Here is a 20289-nt window from a genome sequence, read left to right as displayed (position 1 = left end):
GCCCCAAGAGCCAGGTAGGATGTGGTACCCAGCTGCAAGCCTGGCACCAAGACCAGTACATCTCCTCACCAGCCAGATGCATGGTTGCCCAGGCAACCAGGCGATGCTCCAGAGACGATGAGCGGGACACTGTGCCCGAGTTTCTGCTGTTTCCTTGGAAGCAGTAATGACTGCAGGAAGACTGTCTCCAGTGGGCACTTAGGGGGCAGAGTGCCATGCTCTTCCCCCTTTTTCAAACAAATTGCCCATCTCCCCAGGACCCGGCTTTCCAGGCAGATGTCATCCAGACGCCCAGCTGCAGCCAGTCTGGAACTGCTCCTGGGCTCAGCCCTCCAATTTAAAGGGCTTCTTGTTCGTTTCAGCAGGAGGCAGCGGCATCGATCAAGGCAGAGAAAGCACTCAGGTGTGCCTCTCAGAGGGGCACAGTGGTCGGGGACTCAGGATCCGGCTCTACCTGGGTCCCAACTCCAGCTCTGGCTCTTACTAGCTCCTTGACTTAACCTCTCTCAGCCTCAGACTTCTTATCTGTGAAATGAAGCTAATTATACTGCTCCCACTGTTGGGTCGTTGTGAGAATTTTTATAAGTGTGCCCCCAGAAGCACACTGGGTTGGCAGAGGTGGTGAGTTACCTGGCACACTCCTCCATAGCCCCAAGTGAGTCTTGAGGGAATGAGGAGGTCAGAGGCCCCCCTGTCTAGGAATCAGGGAAGCCAAAGAAGTCAACCACTTGGTCATTCTCCCTGGGTGTGCAAAGGACATCTGGGGACAGCCCCTGCAGGCCTTGGAGGGAAAGTTGGAGGAGATGGGCAGCGTGCCGCTCACATACTGGCCCCAGCAAATAGGCGTTGCCTGAGTGATGGGAGAGGCAACGAGCACGTCACTGGTCCTCTGGGGCATGCTAAGACTTTAGGACAGCCTGCCCAATAGAACTTTCTGCAGTGATGAAAATGTTCTCTATTTGCACTGTCCAGTGTGGCAGCCTCTAGCCACGTGTGGCTGTCCAGCCGCTGGCATGCGGCTAGTGGGACTGAGGCGCTGAATTTTCAGTCGTATTTCATTTTAATTAGGTTCAGTGTAAGTAGCCACACGGGACTGCGGGCTCTCGTGCCGGGCAGCACAGCTTTGGGACACCCCCTGGAAAGAAGTTGTCACAGCCAGCCCAGCTCCCGCCGGGCTCCTTTTTCTCATTGGCTCCAGGAGCGCCCTCTCCTTTAATGACGGGTGGGGGGAGCATGCGTGCTTGCGTGAGCCCGAGCTTCGGAGGCTGCAGCAAGCGGCAGAGCAACCGCCCCGTCAGCGGGAGGCGTGGTGCCCGCACATTCTGAGTCACACCTCTCCTGGAGAGGGGCGCCTGCCCGGGGACGGCTTGTCTCCCGTGGAGGAGCCGACGGGCTCCACTTTCCCAGGCCGGGGAACCCGGGCGTCTGTGGTTGTCTCTGCGGTATAGCAGCATTTGCTGGAGAGATGGCGGATGTTGCCCAGGTAACGCCCCCTTCCTGATAAGCAGAGGGCGAAGACTGCAGTGGAGGAGCGGCTGGCTCTTCCTGCTGGCTCTGTTGTTTCGGGAGAGGGTGGGGCTTAGTCACAGATGCCGGGAGCCCTCCTGAGTCCTGCCTGCTCTGGATCACTCACCCACAGGACTTGGTGGGTGATAAGAATGAGCGCTGCTGTTTTGCGAGGCACAGGGCTAAGTGTTTATACATATCATCTCATGGAATGGGCATGGCAAGCCTTTGATAGTGGTTGTTCTCATCCCACGTTGCAGATGAGGAAAGTAGGGTGTCAGTAATACGCTGTAAGTTCCACGAGCACTGGGATCTGTCTGCTTTGCTCATCACTGGTATCCTTAGGACTTAACTCAGTACTTGCCACACCATACTAGATGGTTCCCAGTAACTGTTATTGGATGATTAGATAAATGGATGGATGGAGGAGTGGATGGGTGGACGGACGGATGGATGGATGGATGGATGGATAAGTGAATAGGTGGATGGGTAGATGAAGTAGAGCTTAGATTTGGACTGAATTCTGCTGATTGCAAAACCTGCACTCTTAACCACGAAGCCATACTGCCTCTGACTTTTTTTTGATGTCCTCCACCTACCTGGGTTGGGATTTTTTTCTTTAACACCTTAATGAAGGTGTAATTTACATGGCATAAAATTCACATATTGTAAGTGAATGATTCAATGATTTTAGTAGATTTATAGGGTTATGTGACCATCACAATGCAGTTTTAGAGTATTTCCATCATCTAAAAATGCCCTCGTATCTGTTTGCAGCCTAATAATCCCTGTTGCCACCTCCCAGCTCCAGGCAATAACCGTTCCACTTTCTGTCTCTGTAAATTTGCCTTTTCTAGACGTTTCCTATAAAAGGAATCCTCCAGTAAGTCTGTTGCATCTGGCTTCTTTCACTTAGCATATTGGTGAGATTCATCCATATTTGTAGCACATATGAGTGTTTCCATCCTTTTTACTGCCAAGTACTATTCCATTGTCTGGATATACCATGTCTTGCTTATCCATTCATCAGCTAACGGACATGTGGGTTGTTTCCAGTTCGGAGCTGTTATGAATAATGCTGCTCTGGACATTCACGTGCATGTCTTTAGGTAGAGTCTGTTTTTCTCTTGAGTAGATTTCTAGGAACAGAGTTGCTGGGTCGTATGATAAATTTATGTTTAATGATTTAAGAAACTGTCAACCTGTTTTCCAGTGGTGCTGTACTGATTTACATTCCCAGCAGCAATGCACAAGGATCCCATTTTCTCCTCATCCTTGTCAACACTTGGAGATACCTGTCTTTTGGTTCCAGCCAGCCTAGTGGGTGTGGAGCAGTAGCTCTTTATGGTTTGAACCTGTGTTCCCCTGGTGGCCCCTGATCTTGAGCTGCGTTGTGCTGTTACTCCTTGGCTGGGTGGGGTTCGACCTTTCCAGCCATGGGTTAGCACACTTTTTCTTTAAAGGTCCAGACAGCAAATGTTTGGGGCTTTGTGGGCTACATTTGATTCTGTTGCGTCTTCTTTTTGTTGTTGTTGTTGTTTTCCCCTGAACAACCCTTAAAAAAAAAATGTGAGACCATTCTTGGCTTTCTTACACAAAAACAAGCAGGGAGACAGTTCCGAGGTTCCTGTCAAAGGAGTCCAGCAGCCCATCCACTCCAGACACGGCAAGAGGTCACCCGCCCCTTCTGGTGACGTGGGCTCAGTGGAGGGACCATAGGGCAAAGCTGAGGGCCGGGCTTCTGGGTGTCAGGGTTCCAGAGGCATCCCCAACGCAGTCCCACCGTGATTCATCACCAGATGAGCTCAGCAGAGCTCCTGGGATGAAATGTGCTGATTTGTCACCCAAGGCAGAGTGACTAGGCCCCCACGGTCCTGGGCAGGCCTCCCTATGTCCTGTGGCTGCCCTGTGCCAGGGCTCAGAGCCTCTTCCGGGAGCCAGCCACCTACCCACACCCCATGAGCACCGTGTCACAGCTGCACTGCCCCCCTGCTGCTCCCACCAGCTCTCAGAGCCTTGGAGACGCGTTCTAGCCCTCATCCCAGACCGTCAAGCGTCCTTGCAGCCCTCCTCTCGGTGTCTCTTGGTGAATCTGCGCCTCCTCTCCACCATCTGCGCTGGCCCTGACCCATGTAATGGAAAGAGGGAGACCTCTGGGGTCCACCAGAGCCGGTGTGTACTTGTGAATTGCCCCTTTCTAGCTGTGTGACCTTGGGCAAGTCATGTCACCTCCGGGCCCTGGTAGTCTTGTGTGTAAACAGGAAACTAGAGCCTGGGGCAGAAGCTGCAGACGCCCTACCTCTTGGCATCGCTCTGCCCTGAAGACTGTAAACACGGTGACTCTGCCCTGGGGGCACGTCTTTTCCTGGCTGTGGGAGCATTTTGGCCTGGGCGCAGGGCAGCCAGAAGTCCAGGAAGTTGGTGGGTAAACAGGGCCGCTTCCTTGCTCCTTGGGTGGGTCAACTCTAGGGCGTGATCCACACTGTCTCCCAGAGGCCCCCTCAGGACTCAGCCTTGTCCCCACAGTGGTGGCGTTGCCTGTTGCCCAGTCCTAACACTTGATGATGCTCTGGCGGTGACTGACTGCCTTCTTCTCCCAGTCTCACTCCCACCCCTGCACTGATGTGTCCTCCATTACCTCCCCAGTAAATAAACCAGCTGCGCTCGGGTCCTTGTCTGCGGTTCTGCTCCCAGGGCCTATGGCAGGTCCCCAGCTCCTGGGGTTACTGTGAGGGTGGAGTGAGATGATGCCCCGAAGTGCTCTGCACAGTGCCTGGTGGGTCGTTGAACGTTAGCCCTTGTCAGCCCCTGGGAACCTCTGGTCTTGAGTGCAGCCTCTGTGACCACTGTCCTTGGGACGCGCCTTAAGCAGGGGCTCGTGGGAAAGCTGTTGACCTCCGCGGCCTGTCAGGGGGGCTGTGTCTGTGAGCCCGAGGCTGGGCACGCCTGTGAAGGGGCTCGCTGGGGCAGGCGGCGCCCGATGGGCCCTCTCACCTGGGCCTCACTGTCTCGGTGACATCGAGTGTGGGTCCTGAGGACTTAGGGGCCGAGCTCACGGCCGCCCACCCCCACGGGCGAAGTTTAACTGAGGGCCAGCTGGAACAGTGCTCACCAGAGGTTAGTGATGGCTATTTCTAGGTTGTGGGATTTTCGAGACCTTTTTTCGTTTATCCTCTTCTTTGTGCTTTTCAGTGTGGTTTATATTTCTCACAGTGAGCATGCCTCGTTTTCACAAAAAGAGTGAAGTCATTATTCTTTCAAAACTAAACAGCTTGCCGCTGATTACGAGAGAGGGCGCTTAAGTGCAGACCGTATTCCAGTCTAGAATCTACCGTGGGAATGCACGGCTGTGCGTCCTTGTGGTTTTCTTTGGGGCTGAATATACGGTGAGTTTCTGTGACCATTTCATGGTCATTTAAAAATTAAGCAATCCTCTGGGCCCAGAGCAGAACCGCAGTGTCTAGGACTCAAAGGAGCGTTCATCTTCGGGGATGGGCCGGGTTCTTGCCTTGGGAAGTGTCTCTACCGCTTCAGACTTCGGGCACTTTGAATTTGTATAGACGTGGTCATGCTCCTGGCAACACCAGTCAGGTAACTGGGACTGAGGCTGGTTACGGTCCCAGGGGAGCCTCAAGAGGCTAGGTGCGCCTCATCACGAACGTCACGGAGTTCAGCAAATACTGCTTGTCACCATCGTCTCCATCAACAGTGTATTTATTATTCACTGAACACCCACTCCCAACAGGAGTTACCATGCGTTTCTTCCGGCCCTTATAGAATCTAAAATGATTGACAAGTAAATGTTTCTACTCTTTCCCATTCCCTACTTGACGAAAACTGTGCTGTCTTCACGTCAAAAGCTTGGAGATTGTACAGCCACTATGGAGAACAGTATGGAGGTTCCTTAAAAAAACTACAAATAGAACTACCATACGACCCAGCAATCCCACTACTGGGCATATACCCTGAGAAAACCATAATTCAAAAAGAGTCATGTACCAAAATGTTCATTGCAGCTCTATTTACAATAGCCAGGACATGGAAGCAACCTAAGTGTCCATTGACAGATGAATGGATAAAGAAGATGTGGCACATATATACAATGGAATATTACTCAGCCATAAAAAGAAACGAAATTGAGCTATTTGTAATGAGGTGGATGGACCTAGAGTCTGTCATACAGAGTGAAGTAAGTCAGAAAGAGAAAGACAAATACCGTATGCTAACACATATATATGGAATTTAAGAAAAAAAAATGTCATGAAGAACGTAGGGGTAAGACGGGAATAAAGACACAGACCTACTAGAGAATGGACTTGAGGATATGGGGAGGGGGAAGGGTAAGCTGTGACAAAGTGAGAGAGAGGCATGGACATGTATACACTAACAAACGTAAAATAGATAGCTAGTGGGAAGCAGCCACGTAGCACAGGAAGATCAGCTCGGTGCTTTGTGACCACCTAGAGGGGTGGGATAGGGAGGGTGGGAGGGAGGGAGACGCAAGAGGGAAGAGATATGGGAACATATGTATATGTATAACTGATTCACTTTGTTATAAAGCAGAAACTAACACACCATTGTAAAGCAATTATACTCCAATAAAGATGTAAAAAAAAAGCTTGGAGAGAGGGAGGGAGGCAGTGGGGCCGGCAGAGTGTGTGGAAGGAGAGAGAGAGGGAGGGAGAGGCAGACTATAGAGATTGACATAAGAAAGATCTGGGATGACTATGGGAAACAAACTTAGGTGTAGTTAACTAAGCGGGTGATGGTGGTGGCGCAGGGGTCTGATTAGCAAATAAGAGGCCCCAGAACATCATGCAGTGTGGGAGAAACATGGGAGAAAAAAACGGGGTGCTGTCCGGGTCACTGAGGGTTGTCCATTTCATTCCTTTAAAGTTTTTCAGAAGAGGCAGGTTGAGTATCGCGAGTTCCCTTTGGGTTATGTGGTTGTGCTGTTGGGACTACGCTTTTGACTATAACTCCTCACAGAGAGGGGACCACCTGGGTCCAGGATTTATAAGGGTTCCACATTGGAAGAGGCCACAGGGTATTTTCATGCATAATTTACAGAAGACGAGGCTGAGGCACTCCGTAGGTGAAATACTTTATGGGAAGAACCAGGCCTGTCTGATCCTACAGTCGACCACCTGTTCCACCACCACGCCTCACTCAGCACAGAGAACTACCCAGTTGGATGCAGAATTTGTCCCCCAAATGCTTCATTTTAGGCCTTGGCTTCCAAGACCCTTTGTAATTCTTAACTCAGAAACTAAGTGGTCGGGGAGACACTGGTGGCCTACAAGCTTCTCTTTGAGCCTCGGGGCCAGTGGGGGACCCTCACCTCCTCCTGCCCTCATTCAGACTTTGGTTCAGAGATTGTGACATGTCACCCAGCTGGCTGCTGGCTCAGTGACATTAAAATTAGGTTTTCCCCAAGGAGCAGAGAGCACTTAATGAAGTTTATCCAGTTAGAGAGAGAGATGGCCAGGCAAGCCAGGCGGCAGTGGGGCAGGCCACTGCGGAGCCGGGGGAGCGCAGGCTGGGACCTCGGCCTCAGAGAGGGCTTCTGTTTCCATGATGTCAGAGGGCGGAGCCAGCCCGGCCTCATATGGACAGAGCCGCGGCCACTGCCCCAGCCGCTCGCCAGCTTTGGATGCGCAGGTGAGAACGCACCCATCTTACTCCCCAGGTGGAAGCTGAGGACCATTCTGGGCTGGGTCCCCACCTGGCTGGAGCTGAATTCCAGGCCCCAAGCCTGTCTGTCAGGTTTCCCAGCTGAGCACAGTCTCCAAGGGGACCTCTTAGGGTCAGGGTGAGCAGAAACAGTGCCTCCAATGCAAAGAAAGTGCCTTTGTGGACCCGGAATCCTTCCCCTCCTATGGCGTTTGAATACTTGGGGAACAAGTTTGGCAAAAGATATAACCTGAAGGATAAATAGCTTCATCTTTTTTTTTTTATGTCATTGGAAAAGGAGTGGAAATTACTAGCGTTCAGGAGGCCTGACTATCTGCAAAGGCAGCCTTCGACTTGGGGCAAGACTGTCCCTTCTTCGGGGGTCGGATTCTGATGGGGCTGGGAGGGGTCCAGACGTGGGGCCTTTCACATCCAGTACATCTGATTCTTGATCGTCTTGTATATTCCACCCCTGGCCTGTTAATAACACGTGTGGGTCTCTTTTTCTCTCCCAACCAGAAAAAGATTTACAAATACAAGAAAGTCCTGAGTAACCCAAGCCGTTGGGAAGTCGTCTTGAAGGAGATCCGAACTCTGGTGGACATGGCCCTGACGTCCCCCCTGCAGGATGACTCCATCAACCAAGCCCCACTGGAAATCGTCTCGAAACTGCTCTCAGAGGTAACGCTTCCCCGTGGCTTGATTTCGCACTGTGCCATCCCATTCCCCACCCACGCACCCCCCGCCCCTTTGAAGTCGGCTTCCTTTACACCTGCTGAGTACCACCCGGTACCAAGCAGCAGAATCGAATTTGAGTCTGTGTTGTCTCCCTTTTGCGGGAGGAGGTGAGCGGTCCCCCAGCGACAAGAGGGAGTTGAGGAGGAGGTTTGCCCCCGGTGCTTCCAGCTGAGCCGTCCAGGGACGATGGTAGAGTGGTTGCCACCCTGCTGTGCCCCAAGACTGGATTCGAGGGAGGACATGGTGGGTGTTGCTCTTGGGCCCGAGCTGGGCTGGCGATGGTGATGATGGCAGCTAGAATTCTCTAGTTCGTTCCTGAGCGGGAACACGTCCGTGAAGCCCCCAGACTGCCCTTCCTATACCCATGGCGTGGGCCCGCCTCCGTCTCCCCCCGCCCCGTCCCCCGCCAGCACTGGAGGTCCAGGCAGACATGGCTCTCCGCTCTAATCATCCCTCACAGCCCATAGCTGTCCTTCAACTCACACAGGGTATTAAAAGTCGAGAGATTTCACAACAAAATAGGGATTTCCAGGTTCTCTTTAAAAACGGTCGGAAAATCCAGCAGCACTTTGCAGCTCGCTGCTTAGTGCCGCCCAGCTGAGCCGTCGGCTTTGCCAGGCAGCCCCACACTTTGAGTGTGTGCCGTGTGCCAGGCGCTGTTCTGCGCACTTGGATGAAGATGGTCCCCTGCCCTCCTAGAGCTTACGTTCTGGCAGGAAAGACAGTGGGACCTGAGGCTTTAATCCGTCAGTTAGGCTGCCCGATGGAGGGCGAGGGGTGCTCGGAAACATCTCTCTGTTTACTGTGCTCCGGTGCTATTTTAAGCACTTGACAGATATTAATACTTCTCTCATTTATTTGCCTGCCTGGCCCTCTAGGGACACTGGGGTTGATGACTCCTGGTTTCAGCTATGCGTGGCCGGCAGAGCTATCTCTCTGTCCCTCTCCCCAGGGAGTGGCCCTTGCTTCTCTGGCTGCCCCGGTGCCCCTGATGGCTTCCTCACCCCACCCCCGGACTCCGGCACAAGTTCCCTGCTACCTAGAACCTCTGCTTTCTCTGCAGACCCAGGCTGGTCACTGCCCGTTGGTCCAGGAAACTGGCCCAGGCCTTCCACGTCTGCTGAATAGAGAGGGTCCCTCGCCCTGGGAGGAGGTGGGAGCGAGAGGTAGAAAGTGGGTGGCAAAGGAGCAGAGGACGTGTCTGTCCTCGGGTGGGAGACCAGCCTCGTCCCACAGAAGAGTAAAGACCCTGGCTCTGAAATGAATCACGGTCAAGGTCTGGGATTTGAGGCCTGTGCCGTACACCCGGCCTCGAGTCCAGGCTTCCCACCTGAGCGGGAAGGGCTTGTCGGCAGGCCCGGGACTGGCTTCTCATCTGGAGAAGGGGAAGCAGCTCGCCCTCAGGAAGCACCTGCTACATGCTGGACAGGCGCCGGGTGCCACGCACACAGCATCCCATCTGATCCTCACGCTCCCCGAGAGACAGCCCTTGCTGTCTCCATTTCACAGATGGGAAAGCTGAGGCCCAGAGATACCGAGTGACCTGCCGAGAAAGCAGTGGGGCCGGGAGTTTCACCTTAAGGCTGTCTAGCTCTTACTGCAGAGCTGCACCGCCCACCCCATCAACCCCACCAGTCTCAGCCGCCATCACACCGTCATTAAATCAGGCTTGTCGTCAGGACGATGGCGAAGGTGGCAGACGACACTGTGGCCGACCTCTGGAGGGATTTCTTGTCCGTCTCAGATACGTTTCACGTGACCACGTGCTCGTGCTCGTGGGCTTTGCATCACTTCTGAGGCTTTAGATAAGGATCTCAAAGTCAGCTGATCCCAAGCGCTAGGGTAGAGAGACAGAGGCATTTAAAGGAAAAATAAGGAGGGAGCTTGGATTTGCTGTGCACCAACTGTGAGTCAGGCAAGGGGTCCGTGCTATCCCCAATTTACTGCCAAGAGCTGCTGTTTGCGAGGGACAGAGCTGGGGCCGCAGCCCAGGTGGCGTCCCCTCCAGTGAGGCTAACGCCTCCCCGAGCGATGCTGACGTTTTCTGAGCACGTTCTCTGTGACGATCACAGTGGCGGGCATTTACACCAGCCCTTTTACATGTCTCCCAGCGACCCTGCAAGGTAAGTATTAAAACATACGGAAATGTAAACGGAGGCTCCAAGGGGTTACGTCGCCTGCCCAGGGTCACTTGGGTGAGGGGTAGGCAGGACCCAGGCCCAGGTCTGCCCAACTGCAAAGCTAATGTGACATTACCTGAATCGGTAGAGACTTTTTCGTGAGTGAGGGACCCAGCCACCAAGGACGGCAGTTAAGAGCAGGTGTGCAGAGTGAGGAAGACCCGGTTCTCCTCTCAGGAGCTCCCTGGCCTTGCTCAGGGTACTGGATCTCTCAGCGCTGTTTTCATCTATGAGTTGGGGCTAAGATTAGCACCCGTTTCACAGAATTCGGGATTGGATGCTCTAATATGTATACAGTGCCTGGCACTGTGCCTGATGTATAGGGACCAATGGATAACAGGTCACATTTCTGTTATCGTGGGAGATGGCTGTGAACTTGACCTTCAGTACCCTCAGCTAGATGTCTAGAGGGGATGGGTGGAAAAACAAACTCTCTCTCTTTCTTGCCCTTTTTTGTGTATGGACTGGATTCCCTGTCTGTTCTCTTTACGTAAGCTGTTCCTGAGGCCTCCTCCTAAGAGGCTCCAGGCATCACCAAAGCGACCAGAAGGTGGGCAGGATCCCAAGGGAGGGAAGGGGAGGACAGGCCTATTAAAGCTGGCATCCCCACCCTCCCAGGCCTTTGTTGGGTTGAGTGTGTGGAGTGGCCGCTCGGTTCAGGATTCAAGTGTCCCCTCCAGGGCAGTGGCTGTTAGTGAGAGCTCTCCACCCCGGGTCAGAAATGGCCTTAGTGGAGAGAAGTTTCCCTGCAGAGTGCCATGTGCCGTCACCGGTGACTGGGACCAAAGAAACGGCACCTGTGTTTGCCAGAGCTCTTCTTGGAAAGGTGCATGGGTGTGGTGAGGGATGGCTGGTCCCTTCGGAGCTCCCACGGCTGCCTGAAAGATGGAACCTCCCCTCGCATGGACTGAGCTGTATAGCTCAGTGGTTGGCGGTATAGGCTTTGGAACAGGACAGACAGGGGTCAGATCTCCACTCCACCACCTGTTACCTGTGCTCCCGGGTGAGCCACTGGTTGCTCATCTGTCACTGGGATAATAGAACCTATCCCAAGAACAGGAAATGGGTGGGAGGAGGGTAGCAAAGCCCTGACAACAGTGCCTTAGGTGTAGTGAGTAGGAAAGACCAAAGCCGGGCTTTCCTCTGCCCTCGGCTGAAAAATGGCTGGTGTTTAATAATCTGTCATAAACGGGGTGCTCAAGCCGCACCAGCATCCACAAAAAGAAAAAGATGTTAGAATCCAAAAAACATCCTCCCGCGTGTCCTGGATCCCAAGCACATAAGTCAGGCGGTCTCCATGGGAACCGGGACGCTCGTGGCGCTCAGGCACTGACCCTGGTTCTGTGCCGCCTTCACCCCTTGGGCAGCCAGCTTACCGGACAAAAGGAAATCCACAGCTCACTAGCTTTTCTTCCACTTGTAGCTGGTGTAAATGCATCAGCTAACAGGTACTTCTCAAACCTGTTCAGCCCGTGGAGCTCTTTCTAGAACCCGGGAACAGTCGATCTTGGGGTTTACTGCCCAACGAGGAGGTGCCTTATAAACAGCAAACACGGCTGTTAGGAAATAAGAGTTGATACCAGTGAAAGCTTGTGTCCACTGAGACAGATGGTCAGAGCAGAACACACCAGGACACTAGCAAAAAAGACAATAGTGGCTGTTTCTGAGTTTTTTTCGCTGTCTCTTGCTTATTGCATATTCATCCCTTTCCTCATTTGCAACCTCATTCGCCTCCTCATTTGCATACACAGGATGGTGGTCACAGGTACCAGCTGTGTAAGCAAATTCCAGATTGCGGGGCGGGGCGGGGCGGGGCGGGGCGGTGGGGGGGGAGGAAAAAACCCTAGAAATTTAGCAAGTTTAATCCATTCCGCTTAATATTTTTGCAAGTTGATTGCTAGAATTTAAACATAGCTAGACCATCTTGGGCCAACTCATGGAACACTAGTGTTCCCTGGGAACCTAGTTTGGGAACCACTGAAATATTCCATGTGCTGCTCCCCAAAGACTACCCGGCACAAAGTCAAGGCCCGAAAGTCTGTTTCTTTACGTGTTTATTATGAAGCTGCCTCCGGCCTTCCAAGTGGCATGTGTCACTATGACGAGGGCCAAGCATGAGTTTAAGCCCAAAGAAGAGCCCCATCTACGGAAGAAGAAACTGTCTCACTGAGAAGTGACCAGTCCAAGGTCACGTCACGCCAGTGGTGAAACAGGGACTTGGAACTCAATTCTTCCTGCCCCGAAGCCATCCTTCCCCTGCTTCCGACCCTGCCTTTGAGGGTCTTCTGATCTATTTAATTAAGAAAAAGTGACAAGTGCCCTCTGTCCGAGGGGCTGAAAGCATTTGAAACTGCATGGACCTTTGAGATGCAAATGTTCCATTGTATTTATTAATTTAATTTTTATTGGAGTATAGTTGATTTAAAATGTGTTTCTGCTGTACAACAAAGCGAATCAGTTATACGTGTACATATATCCACTCTTTTTTAGATTCTTTTCCCATATAGGCCATTACAGAGTATTGAGTTCCCTGTGCTACATAGTAGGTCCTTATTAGTTCTCTCCCTTATATATAGTAGTATGTATGTGTCAGTCCCAATCTCCCAATTTCCATTTTATTAATAGTGTGTTTTGCTTTGTTTTCCTCCTGCTCTCTCCGCTCATCCTTCAGAACACAAACTTGACTACCCAAGAGCATGAAAACATCATTGTGGTAAGTCCCGGGCAGCCCCTCTCCCTCTGCCCACCTCCTGTGCCCACAAGCCTCCCCTGGTTTGAGTGAACTCTTGAAATGCCAGCGTCATCCCCCAGCACGGTGGCCTTGCTCAATTTTGTCTTTTCTATCAGGCCAGACATGTCTCCCTCCTGCCTTTGCACGTGTCAGAGCCCCAGTTGATTGGGGGGATGTAATTATCAGTCTCTGAGGTTGGTAGCAAATGTGCCTTAATCGCCTCCTCCTTCCCGAGTCGGTCTCAGGGAGAGGAGGCCGGAGATGGCAGAGACCGTATAATTTACTCTCAGCCCGTAACCCTGTTAGCTGAAAGGTAAACTCTCTCTTTCTTGCGCCAGGACATGCTCCCAATTAATCCACACCTAGAAACCCGGATTGAATTCCCTCTGATGTGCAAAGTGCGATGGTAGTTTCTGGGACTTGACTTTGATGTGAGCATCTTTGGTGTAAAATATCTTCCTGGGTGATTTTAAACTATGAAATGTGGTTCTCCCAAGAGAGAAGAAAGAAATGAAGTTGCACCTACTGGGTGCCAAGCACTGAGTTCTGTATTTGAATCCACAGGTAACTAAGACGGCCCCTGCACCCAAGGAGTTCTTGGTCTATTAAATGAGATCACTGCAAAAATAAGAGGCGTGTAACATAGAGAGTAGAGTGATAAGCTCACCTGGGAAAGAAGCCAGAGAGCTTCGCAAAGGCAATGATGTCTGAGCCGGGTTTCGAAGGATCAATAGGAGTTTGCCAGATGGCAAAACAGGGGAAGGGCTTTCCAGAGAGAGAAAACAAAGCATGCAGAGAAATTTTTTTTTTAATATTTATTTATTTGTCTGCGCCGGGTCTTTAGTTATGGCACATGGGATCTTTGTTGCCACGTGCGGGATCTTTAGTTGCAGCATGTGGGATCTAGTTCCCTGACCAGGGATCGAACCTGGGCCCCCTGCATTGGGAGTGCGGAGTCTTAACCGCTGGGCCACCAGGGAAGTCCCATGCACAGAGATTTAAAGCACCATGGTATATTCTGGAAGCTTCAGCATTGCTGGAGCATAAAGCCTAAGGAAGTAGGAAGCAGGAAGGCAGAACTTGAAATGGAAGTGAGAGGCAGAGCTTTGTGTGCCCAGGAAAGGACCTGGAACATTTACCTGCCCAAGAGGTCCCGCAGCTGCAGCCTTTGACACAAGGGCCACATCCCAGACACCGTGCCCCTCTGAGCTGCTTTAGGGCTTCGGGAGCCCACCCCCTTGGCCCTGGCCAGCCCGGCCTGGAGAATCACCCTCCATGCTGCAGCTGGGTCCTGTGGGCTCCAAAGGAGGTGAGCCTTAGGGCTTTTATCCTGGAGAGTAAAGGCAGCAGCTTCTGTGGTGTCCCAACCGCAGTGTCTGGCGCATAGCAGCTGCTCAGTGGGTGTCTGCTAAGAATATAGAGGTTTTTCCCATGCTCTGCTCTGACCACCCATTGCCTCCTCTTGCTAGAACAGGGGCAGCATCAGCCTGGACCTCCCCAGTCACCCACCACCACGTTTCTCTGGCATGTTATTAATTAATAAATTCACTTAACAAAACATTCGTTGACGTGTGAGGACAAGTAGGTGCCAGACGCTGGTCTCTGTTGCACAGACAGAGCTACCATTGAGGGATTACTGTGTGCTGGCGGGACCTGACAGATAATCCAGAAATCACGTGGTCCGGGCTTGAGATTTGTTCAGGGTGTTAGGGGAGCACAGCGGGCAGGCACCTGACCTCCTCTCTCAGGGAGGGGACTGGGAGGGGGATGGAAGAGCGCTTCAAGGAGGAGGTAAGTGAACTGAGTCTTAACAGGTGGATAGGATGCTCCTGGGAAAGGCAGTCCAGGCAGGGAGCCCAGCACAGGCAAAGGCAAAGAGGCTCTCGCTGGTGGAGAAGCAGGCAAGGACGTGGGTGCCGGGGAAGGAGTTGGCATCTTCCCCTCCTGGTTGGCAACACCTGTGGGTCCCACTGTACACCTCAGCCCTGGAAGGAGGGTCAGGGCTTTGGACTTGGGAGGTGCCGGGGAAGGAGTTGGCATCTTCCCCTCCTGGTCGGCAACACCTGTGGGTCCCACTGTACAGCTCAGCCCTGGAAGGAGGGTCAGGGCTTTGGACTTGGGAGGAGCCTGGGAAAGGAGTTGTGATCTGAGAAATCCAGCCTGCATTTATTCAGCTAATTTGACTGGGCTGACCCCTAATGGGACTGGGCTGAGCTTCCCTGCTCAGTGGGGATGCCTGAGAACAGGGAAGAATTTGAACTCAGGGTCTGACCCTCAGCCGCCCGTTTTACAGCCTTGCTTTCAGTGTTCTCTATTACCAGTGCTGTTATTATCGTGAAGCCTTCTGTAGCCTCCTTTCGTTCCAGCCATTACATTTTCTGATTTGACCTGTTGGCAATTAGTCTTCTCCCAGTGGGGCTTGGTTTTTGTTTTGTTTTTTATGCACTTATTTTTCACAAGTACTTTCACAAGTAACTTAAGTTGGTTTTATTCAACCCATCAGTCAGGCATCAGTGCCGTGGGTAATTGTTAGCTGGTAACAGGTGGCGTGTCACTGGACAAGCGTGAACCTGGAGTCCAGACTCCGGCGGCGTTCCCACGTGCTGGTGAAGAACGTGGGCTTAAAGCTGAGTGTGGTTCAAGTTCAGAGCTGAGTGCAGACCCTGGGCTCACCCCCTACCAGCTGTGACCTTGGGCGAGTAATGGAAGAGCTTTTCATTTCACTTAAAATATCTTTAAAATATTCTTTAAAGTACTTTTGTAAGGATTTCATGAGCATATTTTCATTGTTTAAAAAAAAAAAAAAAAAAGATTTCACCCCATCCCAGCGGCCCCTTCAGAGGCAGCCCTGGAGGTTTTCATGGGGTGGCAAACCCACAGAGACAGACACGGTTGTGTTTTTATTTTTTGCTTTTAACATTAAAGATGCGAAGCTTGATGTGTCGTCCTGTGTTCGATTTTTCACTTAACAGCATGTCTTGAAGATTCTTTCAAGTCAAGACATGCAAGCACGTGTCTAACCCAGGGTTTCTCACCCTCGGCACTAGTGACATTTGGGCATGGATGACTGTTTGTGGTGGGGCCGTCCTGGGCATTGTAGGATGTTGGGTAGCATCCCTGGCCTCCACCCACTAGAACTCCACCCAGCATTCCCCTGTTGTGATGATCGCACTGTCTCCACACCTGCTAATATCCCTTGGGAGGGGGGCAGAGCTGACCCTGGTTGAGAACCACTGTTCTACCCCATACTCCATTCTTTCCACTGGCTCTAGAGTATTTGTATTTAACCAGATGGCCATTCAGATCATTTCCAGCTAACTTGACACTCTAAGCCTCAGTCCCCTCATCTATGAAATGTGATAACAGTGCCATTTCCTACAGGACTGCTGGGAAAGTTAAATGGGCTAACACACCGAACATGCTTGGAAGAGGGCTAGGCTCATAGCAAGATGCCACAGAAACATAAAATCTTCTTATTAATAGTACGATCTAAAATGATCCTTACTCTGTGACTGGGGCAGGCCTTGTAACAACCTCCCTGACCCTCTGTCTCTTCATCTGTACAAATGGAAATCACTACCGCTTGACCTCACAGAGTTGTCATGAGGATCAAATGAGATAATAGCTGTGGAAGCGCGGAGCCCACGCCTGACGCCCACTGTGGGCGCTTAATCTGTTCCCACTCCTTTATTCTTTGATTCAGCCCTGTGAAAGAGGTGAGCCCAGCTTGACTGAAGGGGCTGAAGCCAGGAGGATACACCCTGCACGTGATCCTTCCTCCCAGAGGTGGTCCCAGAGCTCAGTGTGGGGAGCAGAGCCACGGGCCAGGCAGCGACTCGAGGGCTGGGGGAGGCCCTTGCCCTGCCCCGCCACCGATGCTGTGGCCTGACCTCTCCCTGCGTTCACCAGCATGGGCAGCAGAGAGTTCCCACCTGACAGGCTGGGCGCTGAACTTCTGAAAATGAGCGTGCAGAGCCCGAACTGTGGGCCCGGCCTACTTTGGGGTGTTTCATCGTCTTTCATTGCCCCATTTCTCCTCCTATGGAGCTGTCACGAGATGGGTTGCTTGTTTCCTGGTAGTGTGGAGAGCCCGGGCTGAGAAGTAGCATGGTGAATAATTCAGGCTCCTGGGTCACACACATGGCTTCAAATCCGGCCCCAGCACTTTCTCACCATGCGACCTTGGGCAGCAGACTTCATCTCTCTGAGGAGAGGGCAAGACGCACACCCCGCTCCCAGCACACAGTGAAGATTAAGTGACGTGACACAGCCCAGAGCCCAGCATAGGCAGTGCCTGCAACAGCTACGGCTATTGTGGGTGTGGCTGTTGGTATATTATTATCATCAGTGCAATGATTGGTCCACGTAGCTGCGGGGGATTGTGAGAGGGTGGCGGGCTCAGCCTTGCAGTCAGGTCGGAGCCCACCAGCCCCCTTCCCACACCGTCGGGGAGAGCTGCCTGTGGTGGTGGACATGCTCTCCATCTGCGCTGTGCATTGCAGCGGCCACTAGATTCATGGGGCCGGTGAGCACTGGAAATGCGGTCAGTGCGTCTGAGGAACTGCACTTCGAATTTCATTTCCTTTAGAATCGTTTCTTGGGAATTCTGTGGCGGTCCAGTGGTTGAGACTCCGCGCTTCCACTGTAGGGGGCACGGATTCAATCCCTGGTTGGGGAACTAAGATCCCGCAAGCCATGGAGGGTGGCCAAAAAAAAGAAAAGAAAGAAAGAAAGAAAGAAAGAAATCGTTGCTTCCGTGTCAGTTACAGCGGGAAGAGTTACACGTGGCTAGTGGCTACCATGTTGGACCGCCTAGCCCTAGGTGAGTGAGACCCTGGGCCCCCTCTCCACGTGTTGGTCAGCCTGACCGTTGCTGCTGTGAAGCAGAGACTCAGCTTTTGATGATTTCGTCTTCCACATAATGGGGAAGATGGGCCGGTGGTCATCCCCCTACTGCCATCGAGCTACGTGTTCCTTCCCCTAACGGTCCTGAGACAGGCGGAAGCCCTCCCCGAGGGGTACCCACCCACATCCAAAGGCCCTGCTTGCGGGAGCAGAGCCAGGAGACCCTCTGAAACCAAGCAGGCAGGGTCTGGGCTACGGGGCTCAGTGATGGGGAGACCCTGTCATCACAGAGCCTTCCTGAGGAGTCAGGCGAGTCCAGTACGGTCCCCCTGTGCTGGTGTCAGTGACAAACTGTACTCCAGGCAGTGGGCTTATCCCAAGCCTGAGACACCAAAGCTTCTAGAGTTTTCTCTCATCACCTCCCCCCAGCAACCCTGTGAATTGGTAACTCTAGTTTTCCACGTTTTGTAGACTAGAAGACGAAATGTCCAGAGAAGCCGAGCTGCTCACTCAGTCACACAGCCCGGCAGTCTCGGTGCTGGGTCCTGGGTCTCCCGTTTCCTAATGTTGTGACCAGTGTGGAACTGGGTCCTGGGTCCCCCATTTCCTAATGTTGTGACCAGTCCACAACGAGTGGACTTCACATAGGCATTAACCATCCGTCCCATAATGAATGTTTATGGAGAGCTGGCCTTATCTCAGGCTGGGAGAGGCACTTTACACCAGGGGTTCTCAGTTGGGGCCGATTTTGTCCCCCAAGGGGAATTTGGCGATGTCTGGACATAGCTTTTTTTCCATTGTTCCAATTTTTTATTTGAGTTTGAAATTTAGCAAAATCATTAAAACAGAAATTATGAAAGGGGCAGGAAAATCAAGAAGCAAACACCATCTGAGCCGTGGGAACCTTGCACAGGAATGGCGGTGGGAAGAGGTAACAGTGTACAGCCGGCCTAAGAAGGCTCGGTGGTGGGACTTCCCCGGCAGTCCAGTGGTTAGGACTGCACACTTCCAATGCAGGGGGCGCGGGTTCAATCCCTGGTCGGGGAACTTAGGATCCCACACGCCACGCAGCGCAGCCACATTTTTAAAAATTAAAAAAAAAAAAAAAGACTCGGTGAGGAATGAATTCAAGGGGCATTAGAAATTCTAACCTCCCTTAATATAAAATGAAGTGCATCTGGAGACAGGTTTTTTTTGTTGTTGTTGTTGTTTTTTGCGGTACACGGACCTCTCGCTGTTGTGGCCTCTCCCGTTGCGGAACAAAGGCTCCGGACGCGCAGGCTCAGCAACCATGGCTCACGGGCCCAGCCGCTCCGCGGCATGTGGGATCTTCCCAGACCGGGACACGAACCCGCGTCCCCTGCGTCGGCAGGCGGACTCTCAACCACTGCGCCACCAGGGAAGCCCTGGAGACAGTTTTGATTGTCATGGTTGGCTTGGGGGTTGAGAGCAAGGATGCTACCAGCCATCCTGCAGTGCACAGGACAGCTGCGCTGCAGGCAAGGGCCAGCCCCAGGTGCTCACAGGGCCAGGCTGAGAAGCCTTCTCTGCACAGATTATCTCCGCTCACCCTCAAAGTGATGCTCTCTGGTCCACCTTCCCGGTGGGGACCACAGGGTTAAGAGAGATGAAATAACTTGCTCTAACGGTCACATCATAGCAAGTGCCTGAAGCAGGACTTGCACCCAGGACTCTGCCCCCAAAGTCTGGGCTTATGACCACCATGCGTCCTGCCTTGTAGGCAGGCACTATGGATCCACGGGGGACGCGGATGGTCATCAGCAGGTCGTGAAACCCCTGAAGTTGCATGCATCGTTACAGATGTATGTTTTTCTAGGGGGCAGCCCAGAGATTTTATCAGCTTCGCAGTGGGAGCCACGTACCCCCCCCACACACACACACAATTTAGGAGCTCTGGCCGGCAAGTTAGAGGATGGCTTTTTTGCCCAGAGGGTGACAAGGAGGTTGTGCTTTCCACCGTGAGTTAACCATCTTACGTAGACACCCCCACCCCCACCCCCACCCCTACGATTCCTTCCAAGAGATTCCGACTGACGTTTGTTCCTTTTGTTTCAGGCAATCGCTCCTTTGCTGGAAAACAACCATCCACCACCAGATCTCTGTGAATTCTTCTGCAAGGTATGGCACTGCCGAAGCAGGCCTGTGTTTGCAGGAAGCAGCCTGTCTCAGTATGTGCACGGCAGGGGTTGGTTTTGCAAAATTTGCTGAAAACCAAACTTAGACCCTCCCCCGGCCCCGACCCAGGTCAGGGCCCCAGACACAGCCAGAGACAAGCCAGGCACCCCGTTCTTGGGTTACAGCCCCCTCTCGGCCACACAGGTGATAAGCGAGACCCAGGGTCAGACCAGCAGGTCAGGGAGGAGCATCAGTTTTCCTTGGAATGTCTTCCTGGCTGTCTTGGGAGAAGTTTGCAGCAGACTTTCTGAGCTCCTGACATCAGAGCTGGGCTATTGTTATTAGCCAGGGCTCCTGTGAGCACCGGCCCGCCCACAGTGAGGGCACAGCCGTGGGGCTTTCCCTGAACAGGGCAGGCAGGCGGGGGATGCCAGGTGAGCTTGGAGGAGCCCTGGAGCAGGACATCCAGTCCCAGGGACC

The 20289-nt window shown here is 52.6% G+C and overlaps 1 protein-coding gene and 1 long non-coding RNA gene across 2 annotated transcripts in view; both read left to right on the top strand.

Annotated features, from left to right (window-relative positions):
- CMIP (c-Maf inducing protein) overlaps nucleotides 1-20289 on the top strand; it is a 238260-nt gene that overhangs the window by 177766 nt on the left and 40205 nt on the right. Inside the window, exons 4-6 of the mRNA XM_033406408.2 lie at nucleotides 7699-7860; nucleotides 12769-12810; nucleotides 19750-19812. Coding sequence (XP_033262299.2) covers nucleotides 7699-7860; nucleotides 12769-12810; nucleotides 19750-19812 — 267 coding nt within the window. The remainder of the gene's footprint in view (nucleotides 1-7698; nucleotides 7861-12768; nucleotides 12811-19749; nucleotides 19813-20289) is intronic.
- On the top strand, nucleotides 12818-15766 carry LOC125962761 (uncharacterized). The gene is made up of 2 exons (XR_007474476.1): nucleotides 12818-14846; nucleotides 14952-15766. It is a non-coding gene; the product is annotated as an uncharacterized LOC125962761 (long non-coding RNA).

Source organism: Orcinus orca, chromosome 20 (genome assembly GCF_937001465.1).
Source record: "Orcinus orca chromosome 20, mOrcOrc1.1, whole genome shotgun sequence".
NCBI classification, from domain to species: domain Eukaryota; kingdom Metazoa; phylum Chordata; class Mammalia; order Artiodactyla; family Delphinidae; genus Orcinus; species Orcinus orca.
The sequence above is the reverse complement of the archived record's forward strand: the minus strand, read 5'-3'. Positions and strand labels throughout refer to the sequence as shown.